The sequence below is a fragment of the Pristiophorus japonicus genome, chromosome 1, assembly GCF_044704955.1.
Source record: "Pristiophorus japonicus isolate sPriJap1 chromosome 1, sPriJap1.hap1, whole genome shotgun sequence".
In the NCBI taxonomy this organism is placed as follows: Eukaryota; Metazoa; Chordata; class Chondrichthyes; family Pristiophoridae; genus Pristiophorus; species Pristiophorus japonicus.
The window spans coordinates 217,897,938-217,922,222 of NC_091977.1; the positions used below are offsets into that span (position 1 = coordinate 217,897,938).

The window sequence follows — 24,285 nt, forward strand, 5'->3', positions numbered from 1 at the left end:
ATTGTTAGATGCTTGGTTTATCAGTTAAGGTCTGATGGTTTCACTTAACATTGAGTAAAGTGGGGGCGGGTTTAATTCTGTGCTTTATTGGCTTTGTAGGTGAGTCAAGCTGCTGAGGATTTTATTGTAATTGTACCTGAATCTCGGGAGTCCCATATTTTACACATTAACTTTAATATATAAACAACCTATTACAATTTCTGTCATAAACCTGTAAGACTTGCCAAGCTATATAAGGAAAAATAGAGGCAGCACCAGTGATGGAAGCTCATTAATGCCTGGTGGTTTGCTGGGAGAATTGCACTTGTTTCATTCCCCTGTAGGTTGTTGACACTCTAGCCACTTTGTTACATAGTCAGAGATGTTTTACTGATTTTTATGGCCCATTCTTGGTCTTTGCATGAATTACGACAAAGCAGCTGGAAAGTGATTCTAGCTTCATGAAAACAGTGGGGCTAAAATTCCGGCCTTGCCGGGTCCATACGAAGTGCGGATGGACCCGGCGGTGCCTCGCAAAAGATTTGTCTTGACAGATCCTCCGCATCCCCGCAGGAAGGACATTGGCGTGGGTGAGATTGGGCTATTTGCCCAACTCTTGCCGAGTGAATGTCCTTCAAACTCTTATGCCTGGTGAAAGCAGGCGCATAGCCTACTTTTACCAGCATAAGAGTTTTCAAACATATAAAAATTAAATTTATAAACACATTTTTATGTTTAAAATCCTGTCCATTAAGATAAATTTTAAAAAAATATTTTTTTTTCTAAAACATTTAATTATTTTTAATTTCAATTAATTTTAAATATGTGAGGTGTTTTATTTATTTATTATGTTGTGTTTCTTGTTTTAGGGGTTTACTCTCATTGATAGTAATGAGAACTCGTAAAAACGAATTTCCCATTATTATCACTGAGAATACTGCAGAGTGATTTGTGGTCCGGGCCCGTGTGACTCCAGCTTTTTCGCACGTACGAGGAAGTCCTCTCCCCGTACGCTACACATCGAATGAAGGCCTCCGACTGGAATCGAAGGTGCCTCCGGGACCACCAGGTACTTTTGCAAAAAGATTTCAGGTCGGAGGCGTTCGTCCGAAGGAAGTCTCCAACCGTATTTTAGCCCAAGTATTTGCAAACGTTTTTTTTTATTACTTTGATGCTAAAAATTGCATCAATCAGGATAATTGTATCCCTCCCTAAAGATAAAGTTTTGTCAAATACTTTTATCATGAACAAAATGACCCAGAGAGGGTGCGGGGGGAGGGGAGGGTGGGGCGGAGGTTACAGGGGGATGGAGTGGGGGCGGGGGGAAGATGCAGGGGGAGATGGTGTTGGAAGAGGGGAGGCCGCAGGGGGTAGGGGTGGTTGCAGGGGGAGGAAAGGAGAAGGGGAGAATGTCAGGGAAGGGTTTTTTTTTAATTTGTTCTGAGATGCGGCCGTCCCTGGCAAAGCCAGCATTTATTGCCCATCCCTAATTGCCCTTGAGAAGGTGGTGGTGAGTTGCCTTCTTGAAACGCTGCAGTCCTTGTGGTGAAGGTACTCCCACAGTGCTGTTGGGGAGGAAGTTCCAGGACTTTGACCCTGCAATGATGAAGGAAGGGCACTATATTTCCAAGTCTGGATGGTGTGTAACTTGGTGGGGAACTTGCAGGTGATGCTGTTCCCATGCACCTGCTGCTCTTGTCCTTCTAGGTGATAGAGATTGTGGATTTGGGAAGAAGCCATAGCGAATTGCTGCAGTGCATCTTATAGATGGTACACACTGCAGTCACGGTGTGCCGATGGTGGAGGGAGTGACTGGTGAAGGTGGTGGATGGAGTGCCAATCAAGCAGGCTACTTTGTCCTGGATAGTGCCGTGCTTCTTGAGTGTTGTTGGAGCTGCACCCATCCAGGCAAGTGGAGAGTATTCCATCACACTCCGAACTTGTGCTTTGTAGATGGTGGAAAGGTTCTGGGAAGTCAAGAGGTGAGACACTCGCCACACAATACCCAGGCTCTGACCTGCTCTTGTAGCCACAGTATTTATGTGGCTGGTCCAGGTAAGTTTCTGGTCAATGGTGACCTCCAGGATGTTGATGGTGGGGGATTCGGCGATGGTAATGCCATTGAATATCAAGGGGAGCTGGTTAAACTCTCACTTGTTGGAGATGGTCATTGACTGGCAATTGTGTGGCACGAATGTTACTTGCCATTTAACAGCCCAAGCCTGAATGTCGTCCAGGTCTTGCTACCTGTGGGCATGGACTGCTTCATTTTCTGAGGAGTTGCGAATGGAACTGAACACTGTGCAATCATCAGCGAACATCCCCACTTCTGAACTTATGATGGAGAGAAGGTCATTGATGAAGCAGCTGAAGATGGTTGAGTCTAGGACACTGCCCTGAGGAATTCCTGCAGTGATGTCCTGGGGCTGGGATGATTGACCTCCAACAACCACAAGCATCTTCCTTTGTGCTTTGTATGACTCCAGCCAGTGGAGAGTTTTCCCCCGATTCCCATTGACTTACATAAGAACATAAGAAATAGGAGCAGGAGTAGGCCATTTGGCCTCTCGAGCCTGTTCCACCATTTAATAAGATCATGGCTCATCTGATCTTGGGCTCAGCTTCATTTCCGTGCCCGCTCCCAATAACCCTTTATTTCCTTATCGTTGAAAAATCTGTCTATCTCCACCTTAAATATATTCAATGACCCAGCCTCCACAACTTTCTGGGACAGAGAATTCCACAGATTTATGACCCTCTGAGAGAACAAATTCCTCCTCACCTCAGTTCTAAATGGGTGATCCCTTATTCTTAAACTATGCCCCTTAGTTCTAGATTCCCCCACAAGGGGCAACATCCTCTCTGCATCTACCCTGTCAACCTCCCTCATAATCTTATATACTTTAAAAAGATCTCCTCTCATTCTTCTAAACTTCAATATGTATAGGCCCAACCTGCTCAACATTTCTTCATAAGTCAACTCCCTCATCTCAGGAATCAACCTCGTGAACCTTCTCTGAACAGCCTCCAATGCAAGTATATCCCTCCTTAAATAAGGAGACCAAAACTGTGCGCAGTACTCTAAGTGTGGTCTCACCAATACCCTGTACAGTTGTAACAGGATATCTCTGCTTTTAAACTCTATCCCCCTTGCAATAAAGGCCAACATTCTATTTGCCTTCCGGATTACTTGCTGTACCTGCATACCAACTTTTTGTGTTTCATGCACAAGGACCCCCAGGTCCCTCTGTAGTACAGCACTTTGCAATTTTTCTCCATTTAAATAATTATTTGCTTTTTTACTTTTTCTGCCAAAGTGTATAACCTTACACTTTCCCACATTATACTCCATCTGCCAAATATTTGCCCACTCACTTAGCCTGTCTATATCCCTTTGCAGATTTTTCATGTCCTCCTCATAACTTGCTTTTCCTCCCATCTTTGTATCATCAGCAAACTTGGCTACATTACACTTCTTCCCTTCATCCAAGTCATTAATACAGATTGCAAATCGTTGAGGCTCCAGCATCAATCCCTGTGGCACCCCACTAGTTACCATTTGCCAACTGGAAAATGACCCATTTATCACGACTCTCTGTTTTCTGTTAGTTAGCTAATCTTCTATCCATGCTAATATATTACCGTCAACCCCGTGACCTCTTATCTTGTTCAGTAACCTTTTACGTGGCACCTTATCGAATGCCTTCTGGAATTCCAAAATACACCAGATCCACTGGTTCCTCCTTATCCACCCTGCTTGTTACATCTTCAAAGAACTCCAGCAAATTTGTCAAACATGATTTCCCTTTCATAAAACCATGCTGACTCTGCTTGACGACATTATGATTTTCCAAATTGAAATGACTTCAATTTTACAAGGGGCCTTGATGCCACATTCGGTCAAATGCTGCCTTGATGTGAAGGGCCGTCACTCTCACTTCACCTCTGGAATTCAGTTCTTTTGTCCATGTTTGGACCAAGGCGGTAATGAGGTCTGGAGCTGAGTGGTCCTGGCAGAACCCAAATTGATCATCAGTGTGCAGGTTATTGGTAAGTAAGTGCCATTAGACAGCACTGTCGATGACACCTTCCCATCACTTTGCTGATGATTAAGACTAGACTGATGGAGCGGTAATTGTCCAGATTGGATTTGTTCTGCTTTTTGTGGACAGGACATACGTGGGCAGTTTTCCTCATTATCGGGTAGATGCCATTGTTTGTAGCTGTACTGGAACAGCTTGGCTAGAGGCTCAGCTAGTTATGGAGCACAAGTCTTCAGCACGACAGCCGAGATGTTGTCAGGGCCCATAGCCTTTGCTGCATCCAGTGTGCTCAGCCATTTCTTGATATTGCGGGGGGGGGGGGGGGGGTGATGGGGAGGGTGCGGGGGACGCTGTGGGTTGGGGGAAGGGGAGGGTGCAGGGGAAGGAGAGGGTGCGGGGAGGTTGCGAGGGAAGGGAGGGAGCCCACCTGCACCTCCTGGCCCACAAGGAGTGCTGGAATAAGCACTAACTTTCTGGATCCCACTGCTCCCGACTCCTTTTTGCTCCCGGGTTTCCCAAGCCCTGGGAATTCCTGCCAGCAGCTGTGAAATTTAAATCAGGCTCCCAATCGCACTGTGGGAGCCTGATTGAAATATGGTAAAGTTTCTGCCTCTCGATATGGGTCACTCGCCTCATAACCCACCGGAGGAAAAATGACAACACGCATGTAGGCAGCGGTTGGTGTTCATTTCCCGCTCTTCAGGGTATAGCCCCCTCTGAACTGCTCCTGCCCATTGAGGCCAATATCTCTTTAAAAATATACATGATAAATGGCCGATAAGGTGTGAAACTAGGTGGCAGAATAGTGTACAGTGCTCTGCAGAACAAGATGTATTTGTGTTCAGCCACAAATAAACAGCTGTTGTGGCCCGTCAGTGCCTTTGTGAATAACACTGAAGTAGCTATTGAGTGAGAGCTTTTGATCTTGCTGTGCTGAGTGCGTGAGCTTCTCCCTGCGTGCAAATGTCCGGACTCTGAGTAACTCCAGGCTTGGCATCGACCAAGCTAAAAGGAAAACTAATGTTCCCCTGATATTTTGTAATGCACTGAATGGAGGTCACAGCTTTTATTGATCACTGTTAATAAAATAAACTTGTTCAAACTTGGACACAGGGCCCAAAGAGGAATTAATGCAATGATGTTGAATCAGAGTTGGTCATGGAACTTTTTTTACTGTGCAATTGGGAAAAAAACAATGATAACACCTGGGGGCATAATCCTCCCATTTAAATCAGCAATTTAAAACACTGAGCTTACCTGCCACTGGGTGACACTCCAATTCATTTCAATTAGAATTGCACAGAATGATTACATTCAAGTTGACTTTTACATGTGACAGTGATTAAAACAATGCAGGTGGGGAAATATAAAGAGGCATGGATTCAAATTCAGCTTTAAATTACTATTAGGAGAACCACACAAAAATGTTCACATAAATGCCTCGGGGGTCTTTTATGATGTGAATATAAAAATTCAGGTCAGGCAGCTGGCATCATGGGAACTCCCACTGTTCAGTCAAGCAAGGAAACTCCCACTGTTCAGTCAAGCAAGGCTTCACTGGTAACCACCTACTAGGTTACTGAAGGATAGTCTAGTAAATTGTAATAAACTACCGACAAGAGCAAAATAATCACATCACACCTTATGCCAAGAATATGCATTTTGATGCTTTTGTTCTCCTTCAAAGCACAGATGCCAACAAACAAAGGACGAGGGGGTGAGGCAAGACCTTTAGCTGTCTCAGTCTCGCCCTATCTACTTGGCTGCGCAACTTGTACATTTCCCTCCCCAATCATTTGTGTTTCCAACTCCTGGGAGAAGCAAAATGACAAGAGTCAAAAACAAACCTGTGGCCAATTTCATGTAAAGCTCTGGGAAACTCCCGTAAAACAATCATGTATGGTCAACCAACCCACCAACCCACATTATGGCCATCAATAAGTTTAATACCAAACACTAAAGAATTACTATAGAAACATAGAAAATAGGTGCAGGAATAGGCCATTCGGCCCTTCGTGCCTGCACCACTATTCGATAAGATCATGGCTGATCAATCCCTCAGTACCCCTTTCCTGCTTTCTCTCCATACCTCTTGATCGCTTTAGCCGTAAGGGCCATATGTAACTCCAATATACCCATATACCCAATGAACTGGCATCAACAACTCTCTGCGGCAGGGAATTCCACAGGTTAACAACTCTCTGAGTGAAGAAGTTTCTCCTCATCTCAGTCCTAAATGGCCTACCCCTTATCCTAAGACTGTGTGCCCTGGTTCTGGACTTTCCTAACATCGGGAACAATCTACCCGCATCTAACCTGTCCCGTCCCGTCAGAATCTTGTATGTTTCTATGAAATCCCCTCTCATCCTTCTAAACTCCAATGTATAAAGGCACAGTTGATCCAGTCTCTCCTCATATGTCAGTCCGGCCATCCCGGGAATCAGTCTGGTGAACCTTCACTGCAATCCCTCAATAGCAAGAACGTCCTTCCTCAGATTAGGAGACCAAAACTGAACACAATATTCCAGGTGAGGCCTCACCAAAGCCCTGTACACTGCAGTAAGACCTCCCTGCTCCTATACTCAAATCTCCTAGTTATGAAGGCCAACATACCATTTGCCTTCTTTGCCGCCTGCTGCACCTGTATGCCAACTTTCAATGACTGATGAACCATGACAACCAGGTCTCGTTGCACCTCCCCTTTTCCTAATCTGCCACCATTCAGACAATATTCTGTCTTCGCGTTTTTGCCGCCAAAGTGGATAACCTCACATTTATCCACATTATACTGCATCTGCCATGCATTTGCCCATTCACCTAATCTGTCTAAGTCACCCTGCAGCCTCTTAGCGTCCCCCTCACAGCTCACACCGCCACCCAGTTTAGTGTCATCTGCAAACTTGGAGATATTACGCTCAATTCCTTCATCCAAATCATTGATGTATATTAGAAAGAGCTGGGGTCCCATCACTGAGCCCTGCGGGACTCCACTAGTCACTGCTTGCCATTCTGAAAAGGACCCGTTTATCCCGACTCTCTGCTTCCTGTCTGCCAACCAGTTCTCTATCTCCAATACCATGTGCTTTGATTTTGCACACCAATCTCTTGTGTGAGACCTTGTCAAAAGCCTTTTGAAAGTCCAAATACACCACATCCACTGGTTCTCCCTTGTCCACTCTGCTAGTTACATCCTCAAAAAATTCCAGAAGATTTGTCAAGCATGATTTCCCCTTCATAAATCCATGCTGACTTGGACCGATCCTGTCACTGCTTTCTAAATGTGCTGCTATTCATCCTTAATAATTGATTCCAACATTTTCCCCATCACTGATATCAGGCTAACCAGTCTATAATTACCCGCTTTCTCTCCCTCCTTTTTTAAAAAGTGGGCTTACATTAGCTACCCTCCAGTCCATTGGAATTGATCCCGAGTCGATAGACTGTTGGAAAATGATCACCAATGCGTCCACTATTTCTAGGGCCACTTCCTTAAGTATTCTGGGATGCAGACTATCAGGCCCCGGGGATTTATTGGCCTTCAATCCCATCAATTTCCCTAACACAATTTCCCACCTAATAAGGATGTCCTTCAGTTCCTCCTTCTCACTAGACCCTCGGTCCCCTAGTACTTTCGGAAGGTTATTTGTGTCTTCCTTCGTGAAGACAGAACCAAAGTATTTGTTCAATTGGTCTGCCATTTCTTTGTTCCCCATTATAAATTCACCTGAATCCGACTGCAAGGGACCTATGTTTGTCCTCACTAATCTTTTTCTCTTCACATATCTATAGAAGCTTTTGCAGTCAGTTTTTATGTTCCCGGCAAGCTTCTTCTCGTACTCTATTTTCCCCCTCTTAATTAAAACCTTTGTCCTCCTCTGCTGAATTCTAAATTTCTCCCAGTCCTCAGGTTTGCTGCTTTTTCTGACCAATTTATATGCCTCTTCCTTGGATTTAACACTATCCTTACTTTCCCTTGTTAGCCACGGTTGAGCCATCTTCCCCATTTTATTTTTACTCCAGACAGGGATGTACAATTGCTGAAGTTCATCGATATGATATTTAAATGTTTGCCATTGCCTATCCACCGTCAACCCTTTAAGTGTCATTTGCCAGTCTATTCTAGCCAATTCACGCATCAAACCATCGAAGTTACCGTTCCTTAAGTTCAGGACTCTAGTTTCTGAATTAACTGTGTCACTCTCCATCTTAATAAAGAATTCTACCATGTTATGGTCACTCTTCCCCAAGGGGTCTCGCACAACAAGATTGCTAATTAGTCCTTTCTCATTACACATCACCCAGTCTAGGATGGCCAGCTCCCTGGTTGGTTCCTCGACATATTGGTCGAGAAAACCATCCCTAATACACTCCAGGAAATTCTCCTCCATCGCATTGCTACCAGTTTGGTTAGCCCAATCAATATGCAGATTAAAGTCACCCAAGATAACTGCTGTACCTTTATTGCATGCATGACTTATTTGTTGTTTGATGCTGTCCCCAACCTTACTACTGCTGTTTGGCGGTCTGTATACAACTCCCACTAGCGTTTTCTGCCCCTTGGTATTCCGCAGCTCCACCTATACCGATTCCACATCATCCGAGCTAATGTCCCTCCTTACTATTGCATTAATTTTCTCTTTAACCAGCAATGCAAACCCGCCCCCTTTTCGTTTCTGTCTATCCTTCCTAAATGTTGAATACCCCTGGATGTTGAGTTCCCAGCCTTGGTAACACTGGAGACATGTCTCCGTGATGCCAATTACATCATTCCCTTTAACTGCTATCGGCGCAGTTAATTCGTTCACCTTATTCCGAATACTCCTCGCATAGAGGCACGGAATCTTCAGGCTTGTCTTTCTAACACACTTTAACCCTTTAGAATTTTGCTGTAATGTGGCCTTTGTTGCTTTTTGCCTTAGGTTTCTCTGCCCTCCACTTTTACTTTTCTTCTTTCTATCTTTTGCTTCTGCCCCCATTCTACGTCCCTCTGTCTCCCTGCATAGGTTCCTATCCCCCTGCTATATTAGTTTAACTCCTCCCCAACAACACTAGCAAACACTCCCCCTAGGACATTGGTTCCGGTCCTGCCCAGGTGCAGACCGTCCGGTTTGTACTGGTCCCACCTCCCCCAGAACCAGTTCCAATGTCGCAGGAATTTGAATCCCTCCCTGCTGCACCACTTCTCAAGCCACGTATTCATCTGAGTATCCTGCGATTCCTACTCTGACTAACACGTGGCACTGGTAGCAATCCTGAGATTACTACTTTTGAGGTCCTACTTTTTAATTTAGCTCCTAGCTCCCTAAATTCATCTCGTAGGACCTCATCCCTTTTTTTACCTATATCGTTGGTACCTATATGCACCACGACAAATGGCTGTTCACCCTGCCTTTTCAGAATGCCCTGCACCCGCTCCGAGACATCCTTGACCCTTGCACCAGGGAGGCAACATACTATGCTGGAGTCTCAGTTGCGGCCGAGAAACGTCTTTCTATTCCGTTTACAATTGAATACCCTATCACTATAGCTCTCCCACTCTTTTTCCTGCCCTCCTGTGCAGCAGAGCCACTCACGCTGCCATGAACTTGGCTGCTGCTGCCCTCCCCTGGAGAGTCATTCCCCTCAACAGTACCCAAAGCACTACCTTCCTTTCACTGCTCTTCCTGTTGGTCATCCATTCCCTATCTGGCTGTGTACCCTTTTCCTGCGGTAAGACCAACTCACTAAACGTGCTATTCACGTCATTCTCAGCATCGTGCATGCTCCAGAGTGAATCCACCCGCAGCTCCAGTGCTGCAATGCGGTCCGTCAGGAGCTGCAGCCGGATACACTTCCTGCACACGTAGTCGTCAGGGATACCAGAAGCGTCCCTGATTTCTCACATAGTACAGGAGGAGCATAACATGTGTCCGAGCTGTCCTGCCATGACTTAACCCCTAGATAAACTTAATTTGGCAACAACAAGGCTAAAAGTTACTTACTGATATGAAAAAATACTTACCAATCACCAGCCAATCACTTAGGTTGATGGTTTAGTGTTAACTATAACTACTATCAAGTGCATTGCTTCCCCAAAGCTCCCTCGTCATTGCTCTAAGGTCACTGCCCCAAACTAAATTACTTCAAGAACCCCATCTTCTGATTGGCTGATGTGAACAAATAGAACAGCTGAATCTAAAGCCTGCAGCCTGAGAATGATTCGGTTTATACATGCCTTAGTTTCTGATCCAACAATTGCCCTTGGGGCTGAAATTGCCCCTTTCTATAAGAGGGGGCCACAGGTTAGTAAGCACTCACCGCTTGGTCGGCACAGAGGGGCCTCATTTTACAAACTGCCTTCGTGGATTTTCCCGGTGGTGAATGTTGTGTATGGAGAAAGAGTCAGACTGAACACTGTGAGCTCAAAGCAAAGTGTGACCTTAGCCTTTTATTGCAGGTCCCCAGAGTGCCTTTCCTACCTGTGAAGCCTCCTTAAATACCTGTGCTCCCAAGGGATTAAGGGATCCCTTGGGATCCCAGGGGATGAGCCCTCTGGTGGCTGTACAGAGTAACTACAAGTCCACATATATAACAACACTCCCCTCCCATCCCCCCCCCTCCGCCCAAAGTCAATAGTGTAACTATTTACAATGTGAGTCGATCTGGGGCCCTTCTTGCCCTGGTTGATCGTCTCGCTGTGGAAGCTGGTGTTGTTGAATCATTTGTTGGGCCCTCGCTGGGCTGCTGTGCAGCTGGCCTTGCTGGGCTGCCTGGTGTGTTGGGCCCTGCAGGGCTGCTGTGGATGATGGGTTCTGCTTCGTGGTCAACCGTGGTGCCGGTTGCTACTGGTGTGTATGTTGGGGGATCAAAAAAGTTGGAGTCCAAGCTGGGTTGCTCAGGATAGTCCGTGAATCTGAGTTTGATTTGGTCCAAGTGTTTCCGGTGAATGAGTCCATTTGAAAGTTTGACCCGAAACACCCTGCTCCTCCCTTTGACCACGACAGTGCCGGGAAGCCACTTGGGACTTTGTACATAATTTAATACAAATACAGGATCATTGATTTCAATCTCGCTTGACACATTTGCGCTATCATGGTATGCACTTTGTTGAAGCTGCCTGCTCTCTACCTGTTCATATAGATCAGGGTGAACTTATCAAGAGCCTTGTCTTAAGAGCTATTTTCATGAGCAGTTCAGCAAGTGGGATCCCAGTGAGTGAGTGGGGTCTCGTGCGGTAGCTAAGCGGGATAGGCAAGTCTGCAGTGAGCCTTCAGTTACCTTCTTCAAGCCATTCTTGATGGTTTGCACTGCTATCTCTGCCTGACCATTGGACGCTGGTTTAAACGGGGCAGATGTGACATGTTTGATCCCGTTACGGGTCATGAATTCTTTGAACTCAGCACTGGTAAAACATGGCCCGTTGTCGCTCACCAGTACATCGGGTAAGCCATGAGTGGCAAACATGGCCCGCAGGCTTTCAGTAGTGGCAGCGGACGTGCTAGCCGACATTATCTCACATTCAATCCACTTGGAGTACGCGTCTACAACCACAAGAAACATTTTACCCAAGAACGGGCCTGCATAGTCAACGTGTACCCTAGACCACAGTTTGGAGGGCCAAGACCATAAACTTAGCGGCGCCTCCCTGGGTACATTGCTTAACTGCGAGCATGTATTACATCTGTGAACGCAGGACTCTAATTCTGCATCGATACCGGGCCAGCACACGTGGGATCTGGCTATCGCTTTCATCTTTATGTTGCCTGGGTGGGTACTGTGGAGGTCATTGATGAAGGTATCTCTGCCGTTCTTGGGGACCACTACTCGATTGCCCCACAGAAGGCAGTCTGCCTGTATGCACATTTCAGCTTTGAGCCTCTGGAACGGCTTTATCTCTTCCTGTATTTCCACCGGGACACTGGACCAGCTCCCGTGAAGCATACAGCTTTTGACTAGAGATAATAAGGGGTCCTGGCTTGTCCAGATTTTGATCTGCCGGACAGCGATGGGTGATTGCTCACTCTCAAATGCTTCCATAACCATGGCTAGATCTGCGGGCTGCACCATTTCCACCCCGTGGGCGATGGCAGCCTACTGAGAGCATCAGTGCAGTTTTCTGTGCCTGGCCTGTGGCGGATGGTGTAGTTGTATGCGGACAACGTGAGCGCCCATCTCTTGATGTGGGCCGATGCATTGCTATTTATCCCTTTACTCTCGGAAAACAGAGATATAAGTGGCTTCTGGTCAGTTTCCAATTCGAATTTTAGCCCAAACAGGTAACGCTTCTTTTTCAATCATGCTGTAGGCTCTCTCAGCCTTAAACAGACTCCTGGATGCATAAGCAACCGGTTGCAGTTTCCAGAAATCATTATCTTGTTGCAATACACACCCGACGCCATATGACGACGCATCACATGCTAGTACCAAACGCTTACATGTTGCATACCAACACAAGCAATTTGTTTGAGTATAACAATTTTCTCGCTTTTATAAAGGCATTTTCTTGGCTTTTGCCCCAAACCCATTCTCCCCCTTTTCATAGTAAGACATGTAGTGGTTCTAGCAATGTGCTGAGACCCGGTAAGAAGTTACCAAAGTAGTTCAAGAGTCCCAGAAACAACCGCAGCTCCTTCACATTCTGTGGCCTCGGTGTGTTCTCGATTGCCTCTGTCTTCGCGTTGGTGGGCCTGATGCTGTCCGCCACAATCCTCCTTCCCAGGAACTCCACTTCAGGCGCCAGGAAAACGCATTTCGAGCGTTTTAACCTGAGCCCCACGCGGTTGAGTCAACTTAGAACTTCCTCCAGGTTCTGCAGATGTTCGACTGTGTTCCGACCTGTGACAAGATGTCGTCCTGGGAGACCACAGTGTGCGGGACCGACTTCAGTAAACTTTCCATGTTTCTCTGGAATCTCACCGCCGCTGATCAGATTGCAAATAGGCATCTGTTGTAAACAAAAAGACCTTTGTGCGTGTTGATGCAGGTGAGGGCCTTCAATGATTCCTCCAGTTCCTGCGTCATGTAGGCTGAAGTCAGATCCAGCTTCGTGAACGTCTTTCCTTCCGCCAGCATTGCAAAGAGGTCGTCGGCCTTTGGTAGTGGATATTGGTCTTGCAGGGAGAAACGATTGTTACTTTGTAATCGCCATAGATTCTGACGGTGCCATCTCCCTTGAGGACTGGGACAATAGGACTGGCCCACTCACTGAACTCGATTGGTGAAATGATGCCCTCTCTTTGTAGCCGGTCTAGCTCGATCTGTACCCTTTCTCTCATCATGTACGGTACCGCTCTCGCCTTGTGATGGATGGGTCACGCCCCCGGAATTAGGTGGATCTGCACTTTTGCTCCTTGGAATTTCCCGTTGCCTGGTTCGAACAGTGAAGGAAATTTGTTTAAGACCTGGCAACACGAAGTGTCGTCAGCGGGCAATAGCGCTCGATGTTGTCCCAGTTCCAGCGTTTTTTCCAGCCAGTTCCTACCGAGCAGCGTGGTACCACCCAGAGTGGTAGTTTTTGCACCGCTCCATCATAGGAGACCGTTAAGGCAGCACTGCCGATTACAGGAATCAATTCTTTCGTGTAAGTTCTTAGTTTCGTGCAAACTGGAGTTAAGACTGGCCTTGAGGCCTTGTTGCACCACAACCTTTCGAAAGTCTTTTTGCCCATGATGGACTGGCTCGCGCCCGTGTCCAGCTCCATTGACACCTGGAGTCCATTTAGTTCAACATTTAGCATTGTCGGGGGACAATTCGTGGTGAATGTGTGCACCCCATGTACTTCTGCCTCCTTGATCTGAGGCTCTTGTTCATCGTGATCCTCTGTGGATCTGTCCTCCTCTGCAACATGATGGTTTGCAGGTTTAACAGGCTTTGCAGATCGCCTGCACACTCGTTGGAGGTGTCCCATTGTTCCACAGCCCTTGCAAACGTACTCTTTGAATCGGCACGAATGGAAACGACGATCAACCATGCAGCGCCAACAAGGTGTTAATGGCCTTGCATTCATCACCCTTGATGGTGGACTCTGAGTCATCTGTGGACATGCAGCTGCAGGTATGAGTGACCTGTCCTGTACGTCACTATTCGAAAACAACATCACTTTGTTCACAGTACTTGTAGCAGCACTTGTGTGCTGAGAGATTTGCTTTGTATTGTCACTGATGGCAATGAACGCCTGGGCTATCGCTATGGCCTTACTCAAGGTTGGGGTCTCTACAGTCAAAGGTTTGCTAAGTATGGTTGCGTGGCCAATGCCAAGTGCAAAAAAGTCTCTGAGCATGTGCTTCAAATGTCCTTCAAATTCGCAATGTCCTACAAGGCGTCTTAGCTCGGAGACATAACTCGCCACTTCCTGGCCTTCAGACCTTTTGTCGGTGTAGAACCGGTACCTCGCCTTCAGAACGCTTTCCTTCCGATTCAAATTCTCTCGGACCAGTGTGCACAAATCGTCGTTCGCTGGAGTGAGCAGATTCTTCATGAGGCCATACATTGGTGCCCCACAGTCGGTGAGGAGGATCGCCCTTCGTTTGGCAGCGTTCTCTTCCCCATCTAGCTCATTGGCCACGAAGTATTGGTCGAGTCGCTTCACAAAAGTTTCCCAATCATCTCCCTCTAAAAATTTCTCCAGGATGCCCACTGTTCTCTGCATCTTTGGGTTCGCTATCTGTATCTTGTCACCAGTTGTTGTGTGTGGAGTAAGAGTCAGACTGAACACTGTGAGCTCAAAGCAAAGTGTGACCTTAGTCTTTTATTGCAGGACCCCAGAGTGCCTCTCCAACCTGTGAAGCCTCCTTAAATACCTGTGCTCCCAAGGGATTAAGGGATCCCATGGGACTCCAGGGGATGAGCCCTCTGGTGGCTGTACAGAGTAAATACAAGTCCACATATATAACAGTGAATGTCTCCGCTCCGCCCGTGTTGCCGCCCCTATGACACCTTGCCGACCGACGGCAACGCCCTTTCTGCCCCGCATGGGAAATGGCCCCACAGAAAATTGCCCCATGGGAGCAGATCGGCCGCCGCTCAGTGCCCCAAACAGCTTTTCCCGGTGGGAAGCTGTGTGTGAGTGGGTGGCGCAGCTGCCCTTAAAGGGGAGGGCTCACTGCCGCGGCCACCATTTTAATTTAATTGTCAGCCAACAGCCAGGTCGGCTCGACAATGTTGGCCACGGGTTCGGCCGGGTAGCCAAGAGGCAGCCCGGCATGCCCTCTTAGGTACTGGGCCACTGGCCCAGCCTAAAACCTCCCTGGTGGCCCAGTGCTTGCCACTAAACTGACTGCAGAGTTTGCAGCGACCCTCCCCTTTAATGGAAGGGGAGGAACGTTGTGACGTATCAGTGCGACACGGCACGTCCACATCGCACTGATGTCATCAGCTTAGCGCTGATGACTCAGAACGACGGCCGCTCCGACCTGCCCGCACTTCCGCCCCGCTGATGACACCACATCCACCCCGCTCCAAAAAACCCCTAAAAGCTGAATTTACCCGGATTATCCGCCCCATGCATTGGGGCGGACGGAGCACTTAAAACTTGGAAGGTGTGCCCCGTATCAATTTCGACCCTCTCCTTTGCCTGACTCCTTTCGCTGGTTTGCACACTAAAGCATGAACCCTTCTCTCTGCCATTTTACCTCTTAGCTGTGTTTTATTTTCTGCAAAGAACTGGTTAAATCTATCAAACTCAGGCAAACTGGATTAATATCAACCCTAGGGTTTGAATTTAGATGTGAGCGGAGACATTGGAATTCAGGAGTTAAAAAGCAGATTCATTTATCTGACTTTAGTAGGTAAGCTAGCTCTGAAAGAAAGGCTGACATGCTTTTCTCATCTGAAGGTCAGGATTTCAGGTCAGGAGTGTGTTTATAGAGTTTATTATTAGATGCTAATTGGTAAAAGGCAAAAAAAGACCAGAGCTATTAAATGCACTTTTTTGTACAACAGTTATTAATCATATAAATTAGTTCTAGGTCAGGGAACTTCCTGTACCTTACCACTAAAGCAACATTTCAATTCAGTACACTAATGACAGAGGTGATGTTCCGAGAGTGGTGTGGTTTAATCCATCTCTCTCGAAATATTCATCACCAAATGGATGTAGAAGTCCTGAAATTGCTCGCCCATTCTGGCAGACCCCCGCTGTAAGTTTAGTGGGGACCCACTGGCAACGGGGCCAGCTTGGACCCCAAAAGATCAAGGGGCAGAATTTCCGGTTACATCTTTAAAGCAGTTCTCCGATACAGGGCAGCAGGATCAGCTTTCTGGAAGGGAGTGGGGGCTGGGGCAGCAGGAGAATAGACCCGGGACCTAGCCTCCTATCCCTCGGCTGACAATCATTTCCAGTGGGAATGTCAGGAATGTGCACACCCACTCACTGCCAAAGGCCTGCTGCTGGCGATCCCGACCCTTGACCGCATGAAGAGTCAGGGTGCACTATCAGGGTGACTGTTGTCCCTGGGGGCCATGCCTCCATCTTTTCATGAAGAAATTACATCTGACCTCATCCTGAACTGATCCAGGTTTTGGAGATATTTGAATATGATGCCAGTGAGCTCACAATGGGCCCAAGTTTCGGTCTCAGTTGCTCCTGGTTTTTTGGAGCAACTGGTGTAGAACGGAGTATCTTAGAAATTCAAATTCTCGGCATTTAGTTTGCTCCAGTTCTAGTCAGTGAGAACAGTTTCACTTTGGAACAGAATTTTTTTTTTCAAAAGGGGGCGTGTCCAGCCACTTACGCCTGTTTTCAAAGTTTCGGCAGTGAAAACTTACTCCAAACTAACTTAGAATGGAGTAAGTGAAGATTTTTGTACGCTAGAAAAAACCTTGTCTACACTTTAGAAAATCAGGCGTAGGTTACAAATCAGGTGTCGGGAATGGGGGGGGGGGGTTTAAAGGGAAGTTTACAAACATTAAACACTTCAGTTTTACAAATAAAGAGCCATCATCAATAATAAATAATAAAACCATCAATAAATTAACCAATAAATCAATCAAAAAAAATTAGGAAGAAATAATTTTTAAAAAATCAATAAATAAAACATTTTCTATTTACCGACTGCAGCACCGGGAGCCCTCCAACAGCATGCTGGGATGCCCCCCCCCCCAGTGTGTCTCTGTCAGTGTCTCTATCTCTCTGTCTGTCTGTGTATGTGTGTCTCTCACTCTCTGTCTGTCAGTGTCTGTGTTTCTGACAGCGAGGGGAGGGGGAGGAGGGGGGTAGAGGGAGAGAGGGGGGGCAGGGGGAGGGGCGGGAGGGAGGCAGAGGGGAGGGAGGGATTGGGAGAAGGGGGAGGGAAGGAGGAGAAGGGGAAGGGGGGAGGAGAAGTGGAAGGGGGGGAGAAGGAGAAGGGGAAAGGGGGAGAGGGGAGAAGGGAAAAGGGGGGGAGAGGAGAAGGGGAAAGGGGGGAGAGGAGAAGGGGAAAGAGAAGGGGGGAGAAGGGGGGGAAAGGAGAAGAGAGGGGAAGGAGAAGGGGGGGAAGGAAAAAGGGGGGAAAGGAGAAGGGGTGGGGAAGGAGAAGTGGGGGGAGGATGGAGAAGGGGGAGGGAGGCTGAACGGGCCGGGCCCGGCCGGGCCCAAGAATTTGGGCAGGGCCCGTCCCCAGCACCAGATTTACAGGTAGGTGGCGTTGGGTCGGGTCGGGTCCGGGGTCCGGGGTCGGGAGCGCGGGTCGGGTCGGGGGAAACGCGGGCCGAGGTGTCGGGCGCGCGGGTCGGGTCGGGGGGGCAGAGGGAGGTCGGGTCGGGTCGGCGGGGGGAGGAGGGAGGTCGGGTTGGTTCGGGTAGGAGGGAGCGCAGGTTGGGTCGGGTCGGTTCGGTTCAGGTCGGGGGGGGTGGGGGGGGAAGCGCGGGTCGGGTCCGGTCCGGGGACGGGGGGCGGTGGGGGGGGGAGCAGGAGTCGAGTCGGTGTTGGGGTCAGGGTCGGGTCCAGGGGCGGGGGGGGTAGCGGGAATCGAGTCGGGTCGGGAGGAAGCAGGAGCTGGGCGTGGGAGGCAGCCTTATGCACGCAGCCCCAGTGAGGCCATTTGGCCAGGGCTAGGGGCTGCGTGCTTCGGACCCCTCCCACAAAGTTTTGGGCGCCTGGAGCTACTGCACATGCGCGCCCACTGTAGCGCGCATGTGCAGAGGTCCCGGCACTGTTTTCAGCGCAGGGACCTAGCTCCGCCCCCTACAGCTCGTGCTGCGCTGCGCCCAGTTCCAGAGGACTAGCAGGGAGCCGGAGAATCTGTAAGTTTTTTTTAGGCGCACTTTGTGGCGCGAAAAACGGGCGTCCAGGTCGGAGCTGCGCCGTTCTAGGCGCGGCCTGAAACTTGGGCCCAATGAAACTATAAACTTTGTTAAATGGCCCAACAATACCGCACTGATACACATTACAATTTGCCAGAATATTATTTGAGAACAAACTTGATCCAAAATGAATTAACTTTGCACTATTTCTGATGGACTGTAGACTTTACCTTTAACATTACTTTGGAAAGTTGGTACAAACCTGCCCCCAGTTTGATGTGACCCATTCTGAACACGAGTGCCTGTTGCAGGTGTGGGAATCTGCTGGTTTCTTTCCTGACTGCGCACAGACGTCAGGTGCCAGATCGAGAAGTATTCCAGCTGCCGTTACCTTCTGACAACTGACCAGACGCTTCCGTGTCCCTCCCCCGCAGCGCTGGGGGCAAAGGGACCAGCTGCTCACAATCCACCTGGAAAAGGTCATTACAAGAAAGAGGTTTCTTTCATCAGAACTAAGTTATGTCACAATACACAATCTCTATTTAAATCACTGCCTCCACCCTAACCTGTCCCCATTTCCCCTCGTACTATTTCTCTCTCTGAATGCAATCTCCGTCAGCCAGGAGAACAAACCACTCCCCCAAATCCCTCTGCGTTTGCTTCCATATGTGTTCTGTATAAATCACAGTTCAAGCACCACAAGTGATTTAATGATAGATTTTCATCTCCTCTGAGTTCTATTGCCTTGCCACATGTGACAGTCTATCAAATAGCCTATATTCACCTAACTGATGCAAACACATTGGAGCGTGAGGGAGTGCTTGCACTTGAACTTGCCACCTCCCAGCTACTGGGCTAACATTCACTTCATTGCTGTTTCATCTCAAATTTCCTACCCTCTTCTCTTGAAGGTGCTGACTCCTGCTGGGGTACAATTCTCAGACACCTGCAGCCCCTCCTTTGAATATCCATCCTTCGTTTCAGCCAAGATAATAAGTTTTGGCAAGCTATTGTGCAGATCACACGCACGTGCTTCAATAGGGGTACTGGATAGATTGAGGGAACAAAGGCCGATTCTTTAACCCGAGAACACTGTGGACAATCGATATTCCCCCACCACAGTTGCAGTGGAGATTAGGTTAACTGAGCACAGACCAACGATTGATCCTGGGCCTTCACCTCTTTAACTACAAACATTGCTGGAAGCCCCCTGGGTAATACTTCTCAAATTAAACTTCTTAGTCTATTCTCGAGTGGGTAATGGATATATTTTCGTGATTTGAAAGGCTGTAATCCAATGAAGGAGTTCAGCTGTTGTGATGAATTGTGAAAGCAAAGCTTGAGTAATTTATGTTAGTCATATAAATGCAGAGACTGTTTGCTGGTTTAAATTCATAGGGAAGGATCTGTTATTGTTTTGAAAAATGCAAGCGAGTGAGCTTCCATTGTGATTATTGTTCTTGCCTTCAGATTGTCCTGTTTATTATTTGTGATATATTTGATTATTTTTGATGCAGGATGTGAAATATTGGGCCTAAAATTCCGGCCTCACTGGGCACTACGAAGTGCGCGCAGACCCGGCGGGGCCTCGCAAAATCTGGTTTTCGGGGCGTGATGCGCATGCGCCAAAAACCAGCTTTTCCGATCTGTCAAGATTTTTCTTGCTAGATCCTCCTCATCTCCGGGAGAAGAACATTTGCGCGGATGAGATTGGCCTATTTGCCCAACTCCTACCCAGCGAATGTCCTTCAAACTCTTACGCCTGGTAAAAGCAGGCGCATAGCCTACTTTTCCTCGCGTAAGAGTTTTAAAACATATAAAAATTAAATTTAAATACACGTTTTTATAGTAAAAACCCTGTTCATTAAAGTAAGTTGCTGTACCTGCATGTTAACTTTCTGTGATTCATGTACAAGGATACCCAGGTCCCTCTAAATATCAACATTTCCTAGTCTCTCACCTTTTAAAAGATGTGCTGTTTTTCTATTTTTCCTACCAAAGTGGATAACTTGACATTTCTCCACATTATATTCTATCTGCCACGTCCTTGCCTACTCACTTAACCTGTTTATATCTCTTTGTAGTCTCTTTGCATCCTCCTCACAACTTACTTTCTCACCTAGCTTTATATCGTCAGCAAACTTGAATACATTACACTTGGACCCTTCAACTAAGTCATTGATATAGATTGTAAATAGCTGAGGCCCCAGCACTGATCCTAGTTATGGCCTGCCAACCTGAAAATGATCCGTTTATTCCTACTGTCTGTTTTCTGTTCATTAACCAATTCTTAATCCATGTTAATATATTACCCCAATCCCATGAGCCCCAATTTCGTATAACCTCTTGTGTAACATCTTACCAAATGCTTTTTGAAAATCAAAATACACTACATCCACAGGTTCCCCCTTATCTACCCTGCTAGTTGCAACTCAAACTCTTAACAGATTTCCCTTTCATAAAACCATGTTGAGTCTGCACAATCATATTATGATCTTCTAAGTACCTTGTTACACATGTCCCTAATAATAGATTCTAACACTCGCTCCAAACACTGGCACCTGCTCGACGAGGTCATCATCCAAGCCAGGGATCACAAGGATGTGCGCATCAACTGCGCCATGACAGGGGCTGACAACTGCTGGACTGACCACCGCCTAATCCGATCCATCATCGACATCAACATCGCCCCAAAGCGGAGGGGGCAGCAGAATCAGTGTCGCAAAAAGTCAATGCCAGGGTACTTAAAGACCCAGCTAAAAGAGCCCTATACAGTCAGCGCCTCACAGCTAACCTGGCGTGCCTTAATGACCCCGAGATGCAGAATGCCCACAGTGCTTGATCTGCCCTCCAGGCCTCCATAACCAGTACCTGCAAAGAGACACTCGGTCACTCAACCAGGAAACACCAGGACTGGTTTGATGAGAATGATCAGGAGATCCAAGAGCTAATAGATTGCAAGTGCAGGGCATTTCTGAGCCTTAAACAACAACCCAACGCGGGAGCAGCAAAGCAGCATTATAGACGGCTCAAGGTTGAGGTCCAACAAAAAACCTGGGACCTAAAGAATAGATGGCGGATGGAGAAAGCACAGGAGATACAACAACTGGCCAACAGCCATGATGTGCGAGGATTCTTCATCGCAGTCAAGGCCACCTACGGTCCAAACTCCCAAGGCCCCACCCCACTGCTGGCCAAGAACAGGGAAACATTCATCAAGGACACCGAGGAAGTCAGGGCCCGCTGGAAGGAGCACTTCGAAGATCTCCTCAATCGAGACTCTGCCTTTGACTCGAGTGTTCTCAACTCCATCCCCCAGCAAGCTACCCGCCACCACCTCAGTAAAACCCCAGCCCTGCACGAGGTAGAAAAAGCCTAAAGACAGCTTAAGAACAACAAGGCTACGGGAGTGGATGGAATCCCCGCTGAGGCACTGAAGTATGGCGGAGAGGCAATGTTAGTGCGAATACATGACTTCATCTCTCTCATCTGGAGGGAGGAGAGCATGCCGGGAGATCTCAGATACAGTGATCGTGACCATCTTTAAAAAAGGGGACAAGTCCGACTGCAGCAACTACAGCAACTACAAAGGAATCTGCCTGTTATCAACCACTGGGAAATACGTTGCTAGAGTTCTCCTCAACCGTCTTCTCCCTGTGGCCGAGGAGCTCCTCCCGGAGTCACAGTGAGGATTTCATCCCCTACGGGCCACAACGGACATGATCTTTGCAACGCGACAGCCGCAGGAAAAATGCAGGGAACAGCGCCAGCCCTTATACATGGCCTTCTTCGACCTTACAAAGGCCTTCGACACTGTCAACCGCGAGGGTCTATGGAGCATCCTCCTCCATTTCGGATGCTCCCAAAAGTTCATCAACATCCTCCACCTGCTCCATGATGACATGTAGGCCATGATCCTGACCAATGGATCCATTACAGATCCAATCCACATCCGGACTGGGGTCAAACAGGGTGCGTCATCGCCCCAACCCTCTTCTCAATCTTCCTCGCTGCAATGCTCCACCTCACAGTCAACAAGCTCCCTGCTGGAGTGGAGCTAAACTACAGAACCAGTGGGAACCTGTTTAACCTTCGCTGTCTCCAGGCCAGGTCCAAGACCACCCCAACCTCTGTCATCGAGCTACAGTGCGCGGACGATGCCTGCATCTGCACACACACAGAGGCTGAACTTCAGGACATAGTCAACGTATTTACTGAGGCGTACGAAAGCATAGGCCTTACGCTAAACATCCGTAAGACAAAAGTCCTCCACCAGCCTGTCCTCGCCGCACAGCACTGCCCCCCAGTCATCATGATCCATGGTGCGGCCCTGGACAACGTGGACCATTTCCCATACCTCGGGAGCCTCTTATCAACAAGAGCAGACATTGACGACGAGATTGAACATCGCCTCCAGTGCGCCAGTACAGCCTTCGGCTGCCTGAGGAAAAGAGTGTTCAAAGACCAGGCCCTCGAATCTGCGACCAAGCCCATGGTCTACAGGGCTGTAGTAATACCCGCCCTCCTGTATGGCTCAGAGACATGGACCATGTACAGTAGACACCTTAAGTCGCTGGAGAAATACCACCAACGATGTCTATGCAAGAGCCTACAAATCCCCTGGGAGGATGGACGCACCAACATTAGCGACCTCGACCAGGCCAACATCCCCAGCATTGAAGCACTGACCACACTTGATCAGCTCCGCTGGGCAGGCCACATCATCCGCATGCCAGACACGAGACTCCCAAAGCAAGCGCTCTACTTGGAACTTCTTCACGGCAAACAAGCCAAAGGTGGGCAGAGGAAACGTTACAAGGACACCCTCAAAGACTCCCTGATAAAGTGCAACATCCCTACTGACACCTGGGAGTCCCTGGCCAAAGATCACCCTAAGTGGAGGAAGTGTATCCGGGAGGGCGCTAAGCACCTCGAGTCTCATTGCTGAGAGCATGCAGAAATCAAGTGCAGGCAGCGGAAAGAGCATGCGGCAAACCTGTCCCACCCTCCCTTACCGTCAACGACTACCTGTCCCACCTGTGACAGGGACTGTGGTTCTCGTATAGGACTGTTCAGTCACCTAAGGACTCATTTTAAGAGTAGAAGCAAGTCTTCCTTGATTCTGAGGGGCTGCCTATGATGATTATGATGATGATCAATAGATTCTATTACTGATGTCAGACTAACTGGCCTGCAGTTCTCTGATTTCTCTCTCACTCTTTTCTTGAATAGTGCAGTTACATTTGTTACCTTCCAATCCACAGGGCACGTTCCTAAATCTAGGAAATTCTAGAAGATCAAAACCAATGCATCCACTATCTCTGCAACCACCTCTTTTAGAACCCCAGGATGTAGGCCGTCAGGTCCAGAGGATTTGTTGACGTTTAGACCCATTAATTTCTCCAGTACTATTTCTTTACTAATACTAATTTCTTTAAGTTCCTTATTCTCACTAGACCCTTGGTTCGCTGCTATTTTCAGAATGTTTTTTGTGTCTTCTACCCTGAAAATAGATACAAAGTATTTGTTTAATGTCTCTGCCATTGTCCTGAATAGGTGTTAATCACAGAGAATAGGGGAGCTGAATCAACACTTGTAAATTGGGTATCGCTCCTAAGATTATAAAAGTCAACAGTTTTTCAGAGAACAGAGTGTTCTGCACAGAGAGGTCTTAAATGAGTGGACTTAAGCAGAGTGGTTTATTTGGGAATTTGGAAAGATTGGAAATTCGGAGAAGAGGAGAAAGATTAAAATCAATTTAAAAAGTAAACATAGATAAGTGATACTTATACTCTAAAACATCTCATTAATTAAATCAGCTGATTGCTGAGTAGCTGCTCGGTGTGTGTTTTGCTAAGCTTTAAAGTTTATTTCTGCTCGATAGTTCTGAATCTATTAACTAGAGGCACGGCAGGGCGGCTCAGTCCCGTGGATTGCACATCATGTGGCATGTGGGAAATCCTGGACACTTCGCGCAGCCTGTACGGCCACGTGCGCAGGAGGTCTCTCCAGCTGCAGCAACTCGAGCTCCGCGTTTTGGAGCTTGAGTGGCAGCTGGAGTCAC

The 24,285-nt window shown here is 47.7% G+C and overlaps 1 protein-coding gene across 1 annotated transcript in view; it reads right to left on the bottom strand.

Annotated features, from left to right (window-relative positions):
- The window catches only part of LOC139260510 (ADAMTS-like protein 1), a 456,828-nt gene that overhangs the window by 6,653 nt on the left and 425,890 nt on the right, over window positions 1–24,285 (bottom strand). The window contains exon 26 of the mRNA XM_070877021.1: window positions 18,484–18,691. Coding sequence (XP_070733122.1) covers window positions 18,484–18,691 — 208 coding nt within the window. The remainder of the gene's footprint in view (window positions 1–18,483; window positions 18,692–24,285) is intronic.